The 18700-nt window shown below is 43.1% G+C and overlaps 1 protein-coding gene across 1 annotated transcript in view; it reads right to left on the reverse strand.

Annotated features, from left to right (window-relative positions):
* Positions 1 to 4565: 4565 nt before the first annotated feature.
* SLC7A14 (solute carrier family 7 member 14) overlaps positions 4566 to 18700 on the reverse strand; it is a 107078-nt gene continuing 92943 nt past the window's right edge. Inside the window, exon 8 of the mRNA XM_043875431.1 lies at positions 4566 to 7940. Coding sequence (XP_043731366.1) covers positions 7618 to 7940 — 323 coding nt within the window. The 3' untranslated portion in view covers positions 4566 to 7617. The remainder of the gene's footprint in view (positions 7941 to 18700) is intronic.

Raw genomic sequence — 18700 nt, forward strand, 5'->3', positions numbered from 1 at the left:
TGTAGGTAATAAAGACAAGGTAGATTCTTCACATCTCATGTGGTGTAGACAATATGTGACCCTGATGGTCCTCTCTATCTTTTCTACAGGGGTCACTACCTATGCCATCAAAAAGTAAACTAAATGAATGCTATCATCATTAATTGGGTTTGAGACTATAGGCAGGTAATGTTCTTGCAATTAGGCCATAAAATGAATGTGGGCAATGACTCTAACGTTCTGTGGTGCCAAGGGTGGAGGGGTGTGTGGCTGTGACTGGAAATTGGAACTGGGAAAGGGGTAACTCATGAGGCAGCGTAGTGGGCAGGGTCCCAGGGAGAGCCCTCTACCTTGCTGGAGGAAAATGGTGAAAGGGAGATGGAGTCACTTCATGTTTTCCCAAGTCTGCTAAAGAGGAACTTTTAGTTTCTTTACAGAAGTAAAGTGAATTTTAAAAGGTAGGATGGCACTGACTTTCTTCAAATTTAAATTTTAATAGTCGATTACCTGTAATTTTTAAAATATTTTTTTATTCTTAAAATGAATTTTCCACAATAATGCAATTAGTTCCAAAAAATGAGCTCATTTGTCTTGCTTTTCTACAAAGGACAATTGAAACATTTAAGGCAAGATTCACTTATTCATCTCCATTTTAATATGGAAAGAAAGTAGCAGACTTCAGATATTGGTTAAGGTTAACAAAATATGGGAAAGCTCCTTTTTCTTTTCTTTTTTTTTCTTTTGGTCGCTTCCTGTATAAGAGCTTTACATTACTATGGATATTTTATAGTAAGACACTTTTGTTTCTGACTTTCTTTATAAGCCCATTTTTAAATTTAAAGGCACACAATAAAGCTTTATGCATTTATTAAAATATACACATTTTGGTAAATTTAGAATTTTTCCCTTAGTATCTTGATAAATCAATGTATTGTCAACATCACAGTCATTTAAAAATAAAACACACTTCATAACATATCTGCATATTATTTCTTTCCTCATAACACTACACACCCCATTGTATAGTGCACCAATGGGAATTTGAAACCACAAAACGAACAAACTTTTAACAAATACAGAAGTTCATACCAGGAAAAAAAAAAGCAGAGAACAACACCAGAAGTTACCATCTGCAGAAGGCAATTTGTACTTCTCAAGGACCAAACAAAAATGAAACATGTTAGTAAAATTTACAAGCTGTATTTATAACTTTGGATATGAATTAAACAGTAACATTTCTTTTCCACAGTGAGAAAAGCTAGAATGTGATTCCTGGTTAGATGGTGTGCCAACATGGGATGAGGACTGTAGCTGCTCTTTAAAAGACCTGCAGCCCCTTCTATCAGCCCAGACAGATGAGGTATTTATGCACCATCATAGCAGTAACCGTGCTTTTGCTTTGGAAAGCAGGGGTTTATGATTTCCAGGGTAGATTCTAGCTTTTGTGAGCATGAGTGAGTGAGGCAAAGTATCTGCAACTGCAAAGACCAATCAGTAGGAGATGTACAAGGAACAGCTTCCTCATCCCAATACCAGAATGAACACAGTCCTTCATAGTCCGCACTTTCTGGGGGACTCACATGACCCACAGTTCCCATTAGCCAATGTCACCAACGCCAATGTCAGAAAAATGGGGGAAAAAATCACAGAGTCTACATGAAAAAATCCACAGACTGCCCCTGTTTCCTAGTTCTAATACCAAGCCATTTTCTTTCCTTATTGTATCAAAATACACTACATGTTCTTATAGAATATGGAATTACAGTTGCCGGCTTTCAGAAGACTTCAAGCCCAAACCTGTTGTGCATTTTGTTAACTCCATACAGGTAGTATACTGTTTAATGATTTCTAACCCTATTTTAGCTGATACTACAGAAAATATGTTCACTTTCGATGCAAAACTTCCACTAATCCTTTTTGGGCTTTAAGTTCTAAAAATAGAAGAGAACGTTTTCTTAGAGAAGGAGTTTTGGCAAAAGGCAAGTGCCTATGTATTTCAAAAGGATGCGTGAGTTACTCAAGCCAAGCAAAAGAAGGAAAGCTTTTTAAACGAACTTGTTCCTGAGTGGGGAGAAAATTACACCAGCCTCTCCTCTAAAATCTTTGAGACAATGAAAGTAGATACAGGATTATCATACATGATAGGGGTTTCTTGCTGCTGCAGCTGCTGCTAAGTCACTTCAGTCCTGTCCGACTCTGTGCGACCCCATAGACGGCAGCCCACCAGGCTCCCCCGGCCCTGGGATTCTCCAGGCAAGAACACAGGAGTGGGTTGCCATTTCCTTCTCCAATGCGTGAAAGTGAAAAGTGAAAGGGAAGTCGCTCAGTCGTGTTCGACTCTTAGTGACCCCATGGACTGCAGCCCACCAGGCTCCTCCGTCCATGGGATTTTCCAGGCAAGAGTACTGGAGTCGGGTGCCATTGCCTTCTCCGAGGGGTTTCTTGTTACCCAGCATTATTCCAGCTGGGAAATACAAATGCCTTGGGAAAACAGCACCCGGATTTCCGCTCGCGGCGGCGGCCTGCTGGCTGGGACGCTGTCCTGCGCGTGCGCGTTGTTCACGTACACATGACTGGCTCTTTCAGGGCGTCACCATTGCTGCTTACAGGTTGGCGCCCATCTTTCCAAGGGGCTCTAGAGGCCCCTTGTAGACAAAGGGGTGCTTAGAGTCCGGGAAGTGCATGCATATGGGAGAAACCGAGGCTCTGCGAAAATTTGGGATAGAAAAACGCTCCTGAACAAGTTACGTTCTGAAACAGCAAGAAAATGGAGTGCAAATTCCACGTGGCGAGTCTGGTGGGTGTGTTTCCTTTGCTCCTTTCTCTCCACTAGCATAAGATATTAAGGCCAACTTCGGAGTGCTCACTAACCCGAAGGCTTTAGTCCAAGAGTGGACTGCTGACTGCCTCCTGGACTCGGTGAGTTGACCCCAGCTGTGCCTTCAGACACGCTTTCTGATTTCTGACATCTCCACCCAACAAGGCAGTCTAATTGGAGACACAAAATCAGTAAACCTGTGGCTGAGCCTCAGTGGGCTTTTCCCTGACATCTCAGCCCTGCTAAAACCTGGTGAGAAAGTGGACAGCGATTTCCTCTAGTCTTTTAGGCTGATTCTCAGGCTCTTGTAGCTTCTCTTTATATTGCCGTGAAGAGTTATATAGCCCCTTGTAAAGTAGATTTCCAACAAGTGGGGTGTAAAGGAGTTCAGGTTCATTAACTCTTTTCGGAATGGAAGACATTTCTTTGAAGGAGTTTGTGTTTTATTTTCCCAATATTACTAGGTTTATATCCTGACCAACCCATAGGTTTTAGAGAAAGAAAGGTCATTAAATTCAATAGTTTTCTCCCTCTGTTTGTTAAACAGGCTCATCATAATCAATATGTTGATATTTGATTAGTTGTTAGTTTGTTACTAAGAAGTAGAACTGGATTCTTGAGCTAATTCTGTCATTCTTTTCCTTTCACTAGTTCAAAGTGGCTTTGTACCCAGGTTTGAGTAAAATCTTGAGCTGCAGTTTTACGTTTAGGTTAGATAGATATAAAATGTTGTTAGCTTTGTTGTTTAAACGTATTACTGGAAATTTTAATGTGGGTGGAAATAACTGTGTTGTCTGTCCACATGTTGAATGAACAAACTTCTCCTCGCCTAATGATGAAATCAGACAGGATTTCAAAGAAAGTATCATATGTTGTTTTAAGTATGGATATTTTTCCCCTTAATATATGAAATAAACCTGAAGTGTGTATGTGATTTATTAGCTCCTTACCAGGGCAGAGGGAGCCATTGCCCCAGCTTCTTAAAGTCCAGCCTTCCCTGATTCATACTTTCATCATTTTCTCAGTGCCTCCCCACCCAAGGAGAGCTGCTGAGCTGAGTTCAACATTCATTTCTATCTGTCATGAGCCCTGACCTGCCTTCTCAGCATTATTTCCTACAGTTCAAAATATAAATCATGTTTTCTTGTCAAACTAGCTTCCTGCTTTCCCTTGAAGGAGACACAGTACAAATTATTAGTCAGGAGATAGTTATCAGCCACAATCTATACCTTACTCATGCTGATCCTGCATTTGGCAGGCATCTCCCTCATTTCTACCTGCAAAATTTTGCCCATCCCACAAGCCTCAACACAAGGATTGCGTTCTCTTTGATCTTTCCATTGGAGGAAGGTCTTTCCCATATTTGAATCTCTATAGCACATAATATGCTCTCCACAAATATTGTTGAATAAATATTTCATTTTCCTTTCATTCATCCATCTACCCATCCATCTGATTATCAGATATTTATTGAACATCCACTATAAGCCAGGCACATGTAGTTGGTAAAATCTAGCCCTGAAGCTTATCTGTGGGTGTCAATGGTCTATGCAATTGCAGTTCTCCGCCCTCATGAGGAAAGATTTATTCTTATCATGCAGAAATACTTCTTGCTGTCATTATCAACAATTTCATTATTTCTTAAGTTGCTCCCTCATTGGCAAATTTAGCAGTGCACATAAAGGTTCTACATTTGTGCACTAAATACACTTCTAGCTTTGTCTTATCCTTTCTTTTCTATTTTTATTTGCCTCACATTCCTCATTTCTTTTTTTGGTATTATATGTATTTTAATAACCACTTGAAATCCTCTTGAAATGAAGGAGAGTACTAATAAGTAGCATACATTTAAAAAATCAAATAATTAGCTCCTAACCATAAATCCATGTGATGAAATCTCACTGAACGAGCTCTTGCTACAGAGGATTCGGTAACATATAGGTCTTCCTAGGATGTTGTTCAAGGGGCTAAGTGTCTGAGGTAATTATAGGGTGATCTTACTTTTAATGTGGCCCCACAAATATAGTCTTAAGAAAATGAATTAGGAAATGCTAATATCATTCTAGTGATTAATGGTATTTGAAAACTGCACTGTGACATCTGAGATTATTTCACAGAGGCTGGGAACCATGAGGGAAAAACATGTCTATTTATCTTGAAAAACTTTTTCTATCATAGTGACTAATTTTAAAAAAAACCAAGGTCACTGGTGAAATGACTAACCAGTTTAGAGCAATAAAGAGAGCAAAGCTTAAAAAAATATACTGTTTGAGAGGAATGACTCCTGAAATGTGGGTGATTTCGAGAGGGTCTATATGAAATCAGTACCAACAGGGTTTTCCAAGCACAGGTCCTCTCTTCTCATGCTACAGAAACTCCACACATCTGCCAGCAGACAGTTGTTACAATAATACTTACACCTTATTAGTAAAAGGAGGCTCTTTCACGCATGTTAAGGTTTTGTTATTTTGCATTCGTATTTCTCATATTTCTCTTTGAACACTTTTAATAAATACAACTCCACCCCATCTGTCTGGATATGTCTCAAGTCTAATACATTATATTTAAGCTAGGCAGATTTGTTCAGTCCTAAGACCAGTTCCAAAGTTTGTTTTCACAAGAAGTACTAATTTAATCCCCAAAGATATATTTCACACATCAGCCACTGTATCTTTATGGTTAATCTTAGGGGAGAGAGAAATGGAATTGCCAAGCATTACATTAAGATGAATAATTGACCTCAGAAAAACCAGAGTGCTGAACAATTACTCTAATAGAGGAATAAAAAAAAAAAAAGATCTGGAGAACAGTAATTATTTGAATTTAAATGGCATACATGGCTTTGGGTGGGATATCCAATTTATTAAAGAAAAACTAGTTTCAGTTGGTCTTTTTATAAATATTATTATTTTTAAAGCCCAGTTCATCAACCAAGAGGACTTGCCATGTTTGGTTGTCTTATCTACATTTATCAGGTTCCGGTGCTGCTGTTTCCCTGGGTTGTGAACCTCCAAGGGCAGATGTTACATTTCTTTTTATTCCTATTGTTTAGGATTTGGTGCATTTTTGATCAGTGTTAGTTTCACATAAAAATGTGCTTTTGTGTCCTGTCTATAATCCTGAACCATGCCAAGATGGCACAAATCTCAACCTTTAAGAAAGAACAGACTTAAACATTCGTTGATGTTCTGGAAAACTTTTGGCATAACTCGAGATCCAGGAGACAGAGAGAGCAAAGAATTTACTATTTTGTCCTGCTTTCAGGAAATCCTCACAAAGATTTTAGCTTGATCCAAACTGTGCCTTCATACACATGTGTACACATCTCAAGGCACTGTATGAATCCCTGTAACCCAAGACTAGAATGCATAGACCATGTGTTTTTTTCTTGTTGCAAGTGTCCTCTTCCAGTTTGTTTCTGCGAAAATAATCTTTAAGAGCCCCTCTAATGGTCCAGGTTTAGACCTTGTGTGATAAGTCGCTTCATTCGTGTCTGACTCTTTGCGACCCCATGGACTGTAGCCCACCAGGCTTCCCTATCCATGAGGATTCTCCAGGCAAGAATACTGGAGTGGGTTGCCTTGCCCTTCTCCAAGGTTTAGACCTTATCAGGTAGATTTTTTTTCCTCTGGGCTTTAGTGAAACTACTTTGGGAAATAACAGGAAAAATCCATGTCTGAAAGTGAGCTACTCCAGAGGAGTAAGGTTCAGAATGAAATGTGATCTCATGGAATGTGATTACCTAAGTAGCTGTGCTTCATTATTTTTTTGTTTTCAGAGTAGCACCCACCAGTCAAGTGGTTGCATATCTCAAAAAACTTCAGAATTTATAATTTTAGAAATCTGAAAGAGAGTTTGCAATGTGATCTCAGTGGCTGGGTCACTTCTCCTTGTAAAGCTTTTTTATCTGATCATAAAACAAATAGCCTACTTCTTCAAGGCATATTAGTGCCATGAAATCATGCTCTGCTTTGCCCTCTTTCATCATATCAGCAGGAGCTTAGAGTCTGGTATAAGAGAAGGCATGACATGACAGAGTTAGTTTTTGCCAGTGCCCTTCTGGCCTTCACTGCAAGAGATGGTTATTCAGTTTTTTTTTTTTTTCCTGGGCATTTAAGTTGATGGTGCTTCTTACCTTGTTATTGGGTCTGACTGCCTTACGGTGAGTCTGAGATCTTTGGGATCATGGTCTCAGAGTTCCTGACCTTTACTGCATCCTAAAGTTCTAGTCTGGGGACTGTGAGAACCTTGGCGAAGGAAAAAGAAGTATGCATCACCATGAATTTGTTTTTGTGAGATTTCAGAACAGAATGTTGCTTTCTGAGGAAGTGCCAAGTGCCATGTGGCCTCGAGGAGTGGCTCTCAGCCTAGCGTGCTGAGAACAGGGCTTTGCCCTTGAGATCTCAGGTGGTTGAAATGCTGCCTTGTGCCCACCTCCACCTGCTTTGGCACATCTCCAGGGGTTTTACTCCCTGCTGCTTGGGGCCTTAGTAAGAAGCAAAAAGATTCAACCAGCAAAGCAAAGGCCTGGGAGACACTGCCATCAGCTCTGGTGGTTGCACCTGATAGAATTTCTCATAGCTTTTAGTTGTTTTCTGTTTGTTTTCACAAGGGAACTAGTTATGGGACCCGGGTGAAGCCCTTCCACAGAACTGTCGTGAAGAGCAGAGGTGCAGATGACAGGCTATGACTGGGGACTGACTTTGGGGAAGGCTGGAGTTTTGAAATGAGAGCCAAAGAAGTTTCCACCTTCTAGCCCACAGGTGAATTTACTGAAAAGAAATCACCGTCATGTCTGCACATTTCTGGTGTGTGTGCTCCTACTCTGGAGAGTAATCTAACTCATCGTTTGCAATCAGGGCCTCTGAGTTCTGTTTGTGTTTGCTTTTGCTCTTTGCCTTGCTGCTCGTCCGGGTGCTGGGCTGCGAATCTGACATCTGCTGGTAATAGAAGCCTTTGTCCTCGGCCGGCCCGCCCCAGTTCTCCTGGCTCTCGCCCTCCGTGGCGTAGGAGAAGCCCTCCTCCACTGAGAAAGGGTCGTCCACGTCGTAGCGCTGGTACGTGCTCTGGTGCAGGGCTTCTTCTCGGGCGCTGATTTCCAGGGTGCTATTCCAGATGCCATACCCAAAATAAATCAGCATACCTGCAGCAGGGGTGGGGTGAGTGGGGGGAAGCACAGGTGAATAAGCTGTTGTTTGGGGATCCACGTGTCAAGCAGGGGGCTGACTCCCAATGGTGAGGGCAGACCTGGTGGTAGATGTGTTTTCTTTGGTCTACACAGTGTTTTGAAAAGTCTCGACTTAGATGCCATTTAAAAATGGTTGATCTTAAGCAGCCCCTACTTAGAGCAGAAGGACGGACAATGCTATACCCACATTCCTACATGGAAACTTCTGGCTGGAGGTGAGAGCTGGCCATCTCTTTAGTTGGCATATGACGCACTTGAGGTCACCTCAGTCCCCACTCCCCTGCTGACATCTAGCTAACTGTACTCATGTAGGTGCCAGCCAGGAATTTGCCTTTTCTTTTCTGGTTTAAATAGTTACGGATCACCCACAGTGTACCCCCAGCCTGCTCATTTTACTATCCCAGATTTCCACTTACGGATTCATTCTTTTATTTCACCACATGTGTGGGTGCTGAGTTGCTTCGGTCATGTCTGACTTTTTGCAACTCTATGGACTATATAGCCCACCAGGTCTCTCTGTCCATGGGATTCTCCAGGCAAGAATACTGGGGTAGATTGCCCTTCCCTCCTCCAGGTTATCTCCTCGGCCCAGGATCGAACCCACATCTCTCCTGTCTCCTACATTGGCGAGCAGGTTCTTGACCACTAGCGCCCCTGGGAAGCCCCATTTTACCATGTAGCAACATGCATATATGGTCCTACGATTTACTTTGCCACTTTTCACTCAGCAGAGTCATCATACTTTACTGTCACTCAGCTGTCCACTTAGAATATCTGTTGTGTGATTATCTGTACGGGTTGGTTCTATTTTATAGACTGTAGAAAACTGGCACTTAATGTTTGTTGAAGGGATGAAGGAGAACTCCCAATGAGCATGAAATGTTCAGTGCAGCCTCCTTGTTTTGATGTCATTCCAAGCAAAGGAAAGAAGCCTGCCTTCCTAGTTAACCTGTAGCATTATATGGGCTAATGTCTCATTTCTATAAGAATTTTTAGGAGAAAAATATATGAAAATGGTTTGAGAAAAGCCCATGGAGGCTCAGGGCCTGGAATGCTGAGCACCATAGCCTTGGAGGCCAAGGGGCCTGATGGTTAAGAAGGTGAGGTCTGAGTACAAATCCTGCCTCCATCACTGTGTAACCCTGGACCAGTTACTGAGCCTCATTGTGGCTCAGCTTTCTCTTGTATGAAATCTCGAGTGTACTGTACCAATGCATGGGGCTGCTATGAGGAGGAAACGACATAAGCAGTGATTCTCAACCCTGGCTGCACCTGGTGGTCACCTGGGGCGTTCCTGCACAATCCTGATACCTCATCCCTTGGAGATTCTGATTTAATTGGTTTTCAGTGTGACTCAGGTGTAGGTGTTTTTAGAGCTTCACAGGCGATTCCAGTGGTCAGCCAAAGCTGAGAACCCCTGAGATAGGGAACCTTAAAGCTCCTGAGGCAGAAATTCCCTTGCAGTCCAATAGTCAGGATTTACCATTTCATCGCCCTGGGCCCAGTTCAGTCCCTGGTCGGGGAACTAAGATCCCGCCAGCCACACAGCTTGGTGAAAAAAACAACATTGGGGGTTGGGGCTTCAACATGAATTTGGGAGGGACACAATTCAGTCCATAATATTAATATAAACTAACAAAGGAGATAAAATGGACTCATAAGACACCACCACAAGCCTCGTGACGTGGCCAAAAAAACCCCCCAAACTCCTGATGCGTGTGCTCTACTGCCAGCTTTGGCCCTTTGGTGGCCTGGCCACTGCGGTCCCCTCGGTTATGCACCTCCTTCCAGGTACCAACACACTCTTCTGGGTGGCACCTAGTCTCTCTGACTTTGCTAACCCTGCGGGCATCTGCTGGGCTGTTTGCTTAGAACCACAAGGTGAAGCCTGCTTTCCGCTCTGGTCCCCGAGGTATTCTGCTTCCTTTTGAATTTGAAGTGTGTCTTTTTAAGCTTGGATTTCTCCCTCCTTGTCTCAAATGACTCTCCCTGCCACTTTCCCCCACCCCCCCATTTTCCTGTGAAATCAACTTTCCAGGAGCCAAAGTAAGCAGAGATTTATACTCCTAATTGGTAATAAATCCTGGAGTTAATCATTGGCAGATGTGGCTGTTCTCAAATAGCAATTTCATTTTTTTCTGAGCTTGGATCTTACTCTTTCTTGTCTGGGGCTGAGGGTGGGGTGGGCATGGGGGGATAGTTCTTATCGTTGTGGAGAACAAGGCACCAAATTGAGGCCTCTTTTAAAAGGGCCAGCAGTTTGCTGCTTGGAGAATACCTCTGTTGGAAGCACATTTGAAACGAGAGAGTAAATTTCAGGAGACTGAGTTTATTGTCAGGCACACACCACCCTTTGCCCAATTTTTCTCTCTTGCTGTCTTTTCTCCTAGATATCCAAGTAGGTGGCAAAGCTTGCCTCCTCTGTCTGCTTGATATCTGTTATGTCAATTCTTTCCTTTTTGATCCTGTTCTCAGATCCTGTTTGTAAGCGTGTTGTTTCCCTACTAGACTTAATAAAAGTTTTTCTTTTCCCCTTGCCCCTGGCTTCTCTTCTCAGTACTACAGAGGTCATCAAGCACTGGTTTGACATCTATTCTGACAGACCTTCCCCTAACCCCACCAAGTATTGGGATGTTTTGTCTGATAGACTTGTGAAATGAAAGTGTGAAAGTGTTAGTTCAGTTGTGTCCGACTCTTTGTGACTCCATAGACTGTAGCCCCCGCCAGGCTCCTCTGTCCACGGAATTGTCCAGGCAAGAATACTGGAGTGGGTAGCCAGTCCCTTCTCCAGGGGATCTTCCTGATCCAGGGATTGAACTTGCATTTCCTGCATTGCAGGCAGATTCTTTACTGTCTGAACCCCCAGGGAAGCACATCAGATAGATTGGTTTATGGTAATTCTCTAAGAACTTTGGTGTGACTCCTCATAGAATCACAGATATTTAGAGCTGGAAAAGAGTCTGTGTCATTTATCTGTTTGAATACCTTCATTTTACTGATGGAGAAATGGAGACTGGGAAAGACTAATTCCCTTGCCTGGGTGTGTGAGGGGCAGCACCAGCAGTCCATGAGAGAGGGAAGGCTCTAGCTTATCCAGCCCTTCACATCCCCTCCCTCGCTGGGTTAGAGACTGCCTAGTGCAGAAATAGTCAGTACGAGCTTAGGTTTTGTTTTGGGAGTGGCTGGGCTTGGAAGGAACACGAGTATGTATATGTGTGTGTGTGTGTGTGTGTGTATCAGTACGCAAATGTGTCAGCTATGATTACTTTGGGAAAGCAATCCATGGAAACTCGCCACATAAATATTTATGGGCCTTTTAATGTTTGCTCTGAGCCCCCTACAGTTTCGAAGGTGTGTCACGCTGTCTTCAAAAGTACACTGCAAATAAGAGGGCTGTGAACCCAGAAGCGACTGTGTGCATTGGCCTGACAGCATGAATCGACAGCTTGGGCAAACGCGTTCTCCTAGGGCTTGGTGTTCTGTCTGCCTTTCTCTTTCTTGCTGGCCCTTGCGTCAGTTCAGGAAAAGTGGTGTGAGGCAGAGAAGGACTGGAGAAAAGGAGGAATGGAGAAGGACAAAGAAACAGAGGGGAACAGATGAAAGGGGAGCAGAGAGAGAGAGACAGGGCGGGAGGAGAGAAACATGTATTCCCATCTGTCACACATAAACAAGGGCTTTGTGTTGGAGGAGTAAACAGAACCGCTAAAAGCCTCCTGTGTGGAAGCAGGGTGTTTTGTTTCTGCTCCTTTCTTCAGCTGGCTTAGAGAATGAAGCATGAGGTAGTTTCTGAAAAATCTGTGGGGATTCTGGGAATCCTGAACAACACTTCACCCAGCGCCCCTGCGTGATGCGGCCTTTCTCCCAAGGAACTAAAAATACTCTACAAGTGTTATCTTGTTTAGGTTCCTCCTGAGAATGGGTGTGTGTGTGTGTGTGTGTGTGTGTGTGTGTGTGTGTGTGTGTGTGTGTGTGTGTGTGTGTGTGTGTGTGTGTGTGTGTGTGTGTGTGTGTGTGTGTGTGTGTGTGTGTGTGTGTGTGTGTGTGTGTTATGATTATGGCATTTCACAGACAGAAGACCAAATACAGGATTTTCTACAGCTGCGTAGTCAGTGTTTAGACTGTTCAGATGGCAGTTCCTTCCAGGTCCTTCCATGTCCTGATCCTGGCTGCTTCTAATTGTTATTTTTCCCACCTACCAGGGGGTGGTTGGGAGGTACACACTAATTTGAAACTATTTTGCTGAACTTTACTTTTTATAACATTTATTATTTTATTATGTATTTATTTGGCGGTGCCGGGTCTTAGCTGTGGCATGCGGGATCTTATAGATGCTACGTGTGGACTCTAGTTCCCAGACCAGGGATTGAACTGGTCCCTTTGCATGGAGAGCGCAGAGTCTTAGCCACTGGACTGCGAGGGGAGTCCCTGAACTTTACTTTTGAAGAATTTAAAACATACAGAAGTGGAGAGAACAGTATTAAAAGGCCCATGTATTCATCACTAGCTTTCTCCCTCCTGACACCCACTCGACTACACCTTTCTCATTAGATTAGTTTGAAGCAAATTCCTTTCGTCCTGTTTCCTCTGTAAATGCTTTAGCAGGTGTCTATAAAATAGACTCCTCTAAAAAACTTATTACCATTATCACATCTAAAAACTAATAATTCCTTAATATCATCTGATAGCCAGAAGCATAAAAATTTCCCTGAATTATTTGTTTGTATAGACTCTTCACTTTTTAAAGCTATACACTTATTCCAATGATGCTGTCTTTGCTTGAAATAGTTTTTGGGTCCTGTTATTCAGGTTGTCAGTGGGATTGGGTTTATTCTTTTGTAAATCCTTGTGGATGGCAAAGTTTTGTCTTTTGACAGTGGATTAGCTTTTAGCATAAGCCAGAAGTCATTTGGAGTAAAGTTTCAAGAATAAGGTGGCTAATTGATAAGTAATATTATTTATTCTGTTTGTGGATTTAATTCTCCAGTTCCATAAAAACATAGATTCACTGCTTTGTAGTTTTCTATCTGATATCTGAATAAATGAAAGGCAGATAAAAAATCAGAAGGCAGCCAGCTTTTGTGCTGCAGAGGGTCTTGGAGGCCCCCCTGCTAGGCTGGAGTTATTTTTTATGTGATGGATTGCTGAGGGAGCATTCAAGGCAGCAACTAGTTAGCAGAAGGCACAGAAGTGTTTCAATATTTTAACAGCAAACATGGCTGTTCTGGGCACCCAGTAATGGCAATAAGTCCCATGGGAGGCTATTTGTATGGAAGGTAAATATTCAAAGGGAGGCTCTGGCTTCTTTTCCAGACAGTTCTGTGCCTGTGAGAGGTTCAGGCTGGACGAGGTGAAGGATCATGCCTTCAGCCGTTGCACGGGGTTTCTTTATGTAACAGGACACCTTGTAATTGGAAAGCCCTTTATACAAACCCACTTTCTCGCGCATCATCCCGGAGGAGTTAAGACCTGCGCAATATGCAGGGATTGAAATGGCATCAGAACTCACATCTCTTGAGTCTGCATGGAGGGCTGCCTACTGGGGGCCTACAGGGAGATTTGGGATGCCAAGTTGCTTTCACAAGCCTGGGGCACCTCAGTATCAGCTGGCAAAACACCTATTTATTCCACTTGTCTTGGCCCTGTGTCATCCTGTGCAAACTAAACAAATGACCTCAAACCTACAAATGAGAGGGGTAGGGGGTCCTCTGGATCAGGTGGGAGAAATCCTAGGACAAAAACTCAGCTCTGAAGAGACTAGGTGACCCAGAGCTAGACAGATTTCCAACCTGGCGGGTTCTCACTCGGGTCACAAAGCAGGTTCCTGCTCTCTGAAGTCCCCCAGGAGCTTCCCCTGCCCTGCACATGGCTCCACACGCAGTGCCAGAGGGGGTGGGCCCCCTGACCGCAGGCTGGGTGGAGCTGTCTCTTTCTGGGGCACCCGATCAGGCAGGAAGCCCTGCCTGCTGCAGATAACTGATGCACTTTGTTATGCCCAGAGGCTTTTTTATTTTTTCTTGTCTGGGATCAACTTTCCAAAACAGACACTTGCTGGTGCAGAAATGAAGATAGTAATGAGAAGGTGCCCTCCCATCCAGCACAATCCCCACCAACTCCCACTTTGCTGGTTATTTTTTAAATACCCACAAGCCCTGTTGATTGTAACTAACGGCTTGTTTCATATGGTGTGGCCAGGAAGAGCAAGGCTCAGGACGAAGTGGGGACCAGGGGAGCTTCTCTTCTGGGCCTGCAGTTGATCTAACATAATGTCACATTATGTATGCCTTAGTTTCCCAGCTGCAAAATGGAGCTGGGGGCCCTTATTTTGTTTGAGGAGTATAATGGCTATGAGACCAAAGGCAGCCTTCTTAAAGAACATGAAAAACTCCAGCAGTTCCACCTCTCACTCAGCAGAAACCCAACCAAAACACAAACCCGGTGTGTCCATTGAAATCACGTATAAGAAGGTTCATAGCAGCTGCCATGCTGAATGCCCATGGGTACAAGAATGGATAAATACATTGTGGTGTATCAACACCGTGGGAGGCTAGACAGCAAGGAGAACGAACAAGCTAAAACTGCAAGCACAAGGTTAGGATGACCTCATGCCTGTACTGCCGAGGGAAAGAAGCCCATCACTCACTCACAGCACTGTCTGTTCTGGGTGGACTGCACACGCCCGCTCCAGGGCCTTCCACTGTGTGGTCTCCTGGCCCTTCAGTCTCAGCTGCCCCCTCCTCCCCAGGTGTCTCCCTGGCCAGCCCAGCACCTCCACCAGCATCCGGTGGCTACAGGGTTTGCCTGCTCCCTCCCGCCCTCTTGGAATCATCTGGGCTTTGTTGCCATCCTCATCCTGGCCTCTGTGATTTTTCTTGCTCTTCTGAGCATAATTTTGATGTTGAAGCTGCCAATTGTTTTCTCACTTCCTACAAGGAGAATTTCAAACTGATTTATGGGACATAGCGTCAGGAGTTTGTTTATCTTGGTGCCCTCTCAGGTCGAATTCATGGCCCCCTTCTCCCCCTTCTCTTCCCTTCATCACAACGGCTGCTTTGAGTCAGTTTCCGGTAGGAGTTCAGATGAGCGCTCAGGCGAAAACCGTGAAGTGTGTCTTCTCTTTGGGATGTTGATGGTGCTAAGTTGCTTCGCTTGTGGCCAACTCCCTGCAACCCTATGGACTGTAGCCTGCCAGGATCCTCTGTCTGTGGGATTCTCTCGGCAAGAATACTGGAGGGTTGCTGGGCCCTCCTCCAGGGGATCTTCCCAACCCAGGGATGGAACCCGCATTTCTAGTCTCCTGTATTGGCCAGCGGTTTCTTTACTACTAGCGCCACCTGGTTTTCCTTAGAGGGACGGAAAAACTTCCAAATGAAATCTTGACAGCACCTAGAGTAAGGGTTATGGTCCATAGGGTCACAAAGAGTCAGACACGACTGAAGCAAAGTGGCCTGCAGGGTCAGGGTTCCTGTGAGCTGGTCTAACGGATGGTTAATTTACAGTAAGGACCCACAGGGACCAGTAGACCTGACACATGCCTGGAGAATACCATCATACAGTGTTCTGACTGGTCCCTGCTGGTTTCTGGGACCCTGTCCAACTCCTTGAGGTATTCTTTTACAAAACTGCATCATTTAAGAGAAAAGGCAAATGAAGGCTGGCTTTGTGTTCATTTTGTTGGGGATTATTAAACTTTTTCTATGTGTGTTATTTCTCTTGTCGGAAGGAAAAGAAACAAGTGCTGGGTATCTATTAACTGCTTCGTTTTTCGCTATGAGTTGTGCTCTTCTGAAGGACAAAAGCTTAGCTAAACATTGTTACAAAAATGCTGTAATTAAGATTCATTTAGAGAAGTTTGGGTAAAAAATGTGAGAAGATTATCAAGTTATGACTCAGCCCAATTATGTAAATCTTTTTAAAAAGTAGTGGATGTTTCATAATAAGCTCCATTTAGAAAGGTCTCTAGTCTTCTCCTTGGGAAAATTATATTATGAATAGAGAGATGAAAAATCTGACATTTTGGAGACTCAGATGTTTAGAGATGGGAAATTTATTCTATAAGATCATTAAAGATTTTATAAGCCAATTTGGGGTTGTGGGATGGATATATTTTATATATCAAAAAACAGGGAGTTTTGTAATTAAATTATCTGCCTACCTGCTAATTATCTTCTTATTCTTCTCTCTAGATCAGTGGATCTCATATTTGAGCACACATCAGAATTACCTGGCAGACTTGTTAAAATCTACATTGCCCTCAGAGATTCTGATTCTGTGTGTAGGTCTGGGCTGGGGTCTGAAATTGCATTTTTCACCAGTTTCCACGTGATACAGATGTGGTAGATCTGAGACCTTACTTTGAGAACCACTGTTCTAGATCATTGTAAACCTGTCTACACAACAGAATTACCCAAGGAAGCTTTAAGAATACCATGGTTGGCCATGAATTGAATCAGAACATCTCTGCTGGGGGGGATCCTGGGCGTAGAATGTTTCAGAAGCAACTCATGTGATTCTGTTGTGTAGTCTGAGTTGAGAATCTTTGTTCTGGGTGAAACTTAGTTATCTATGAGCCTTCAGAGATAAGGATACCAAAGCAGTTCGTAGCCAGCAGCTGGGTGCTTCTTAGACTGCAGGCTCCAGTGCCCTCTGCCTGGCCAGCTCAGGCTGCAGGGTGGCACCCTCCCATGCCAGGGAGTATCAGTTTCGGGAGCCAGCTTGAAGTTTGTGTTATCAGCAAGTTTACAAAGGGTTCTCTGGGAACTTTCTTCTGCCTGATAATTGGGAAGGCAGCCTGAGTCAGAACAGGTTCACGTTGTACTTTCGCATGTGACAGCTAGTCTGGGAGACAATGAATCATTTCAGCTTTTTAAAAGAGAGGCAGGAAAGAAATAGTTCTTACTGCTTTCCCTGCTGTTTTCTTGTTTAAGCCCCAAACTGCAACCAGATCAAGTCTAGTAGAGTTATCTGCATTTTTACAGATGAGTAAACTGAGGCCCAAAGGAGTAAGCGAATTTCCCAAGGTCACAAGAAAATGGCAGAGTTTTGATTTGAACTTGGGGCTGTCTGAGTCTAAAGGCAATAGGCTACTACATCACTTTTGCAAAATTCCTCTGGTGTTCCAGAAACGTGGATATTATGCAGGACTGACTACATAAGTTATAGGTCCCAGTGCAAAATGAAACCATGGAGCCTCTTGTTAAAACATTGTTAAGAATTCAAGAAGACAGCACCAGAGCATTAAGCCAAGCACGGGGCCCTGTTTGACCGCCCAGATCATCCACCCATGAAGCCAGCCCTCTGTTAATCTGCACAGACTACAGCTCAAACATTCTGGGCAGATACGAAGGTCTGTTCAGAAGCGCTGTGGTGGGGAGGTAGGAGGCCCCCATCTGAGCATGGAGATTCTGGATTGTGGTAATAGCTCTGTGAATAATTTCCTGTTATTCTTGCTGACCTTGAGCATGTTATTGAATCTTTCGGAGGTTCAGTTTACTTATCTGTAAAGTTGAGAGAGGGAGCAGTGGGGAGTGTTTCAATGTTTCTCAAACTTTATTTACATTTTATTTATATACTACATTTTTATTTATTTATTTAATTTATTTTTATAATTTATATACTACATTTTTAATATAGTGGCTATGATTGTGGATTCTGGAATTATACCACCTGAGTTCTAATTTGGCTTTGCTATATTCTAACTATGTGACCTCAGTCAAGTGCCTTAGTTTCCTCATCTGTAAAATGGATCTGGTTGTGTGGATTAAATAAGTTAATATAAGTGAAGCCTTGGGAATGATGGCTGATAGGTGGTAAGTGCCATATAAGTGTTATTTATCGCTTTGAATCATATGGCACATGTACTAATGTTTTTTTCTTCTGTTTAACTCACTTTTGAAATTTAAAAATAATTGGACTTCCCTAGTGGTACCATGGATGAGAGTCTGCCTGCCAGTGCCGGGGACATGGGTTTGATCCCTGGTCTGGGAAGATCCTACATGCCTTGGAGCAACTAGGCCTGTGTGCCACATCTGCTGAGTCCTTGGGCTGCAAATACTGAACCCTCGTGCCACAACTACTGAAGCCTGCAAACACTGAAGCCTGTGTGCCTGGAGCCTGTGCTCTGCAACAAAAGAAGCCGCCGCAATGAGAAGCCCAAGCACTGAAACTAGAGAGTAGCTTCTGCTCACAGCAACTAGAGAAAGCCTGAGAAAGCCTGAGTACAGCAATGAAGACCCAGCACAGTCAAAATTAAAATAAATAAATTATTAAAAAAGTAATGATTTGAGTATGTCTGTTTTTGTAGTGTTTGTGAAAGTGAGTAATAACCATACGATATTTTGAAAAGTTCATATACTCTCTAAAATCAGTCCAAATATTAACAGTGGAATGGTTACCACACTGTGGGTAACGTTGTACTAGATATTGAAGGCTATATCTAGCTTGGATAGTCCAGGAAAATATGAATAAATTCTTGGGTATTTGTGTCTCTGCCTTTATTATTCATCTGACAAATACATGACTCTACACACTTCAGTTATTTCTACCCATAGTATCATCTTTCCATTGGTTTGCTTCTTGTTCCAGTGGCAAAATGTTTAAACAGAAGTGAGAGATTATGAATAAATTATGTAAATGCTTAGAACTTTGACAAGTCAGTGGGGTCCTTTCAAGAGATCCCTTAAAGTCTAACAAGAGATGAGGCTCAGGTAGTGGAAAAT

Source organism: Cervus elaphus, chromosome 19 (genome assembly GCF_910594005.1).
Source record: "Cervus elaphus chromosome 19, mCerEla1.1, whole genome shotgun sequence".
In the NCBI taxonomy this organism is placed as follows: domain Eukaryota; kingdom Metazoa; phylum Chordata; class Mammalia; order Artiodactyla; family Cervidae; genus Cervus; species Cervus elaphus.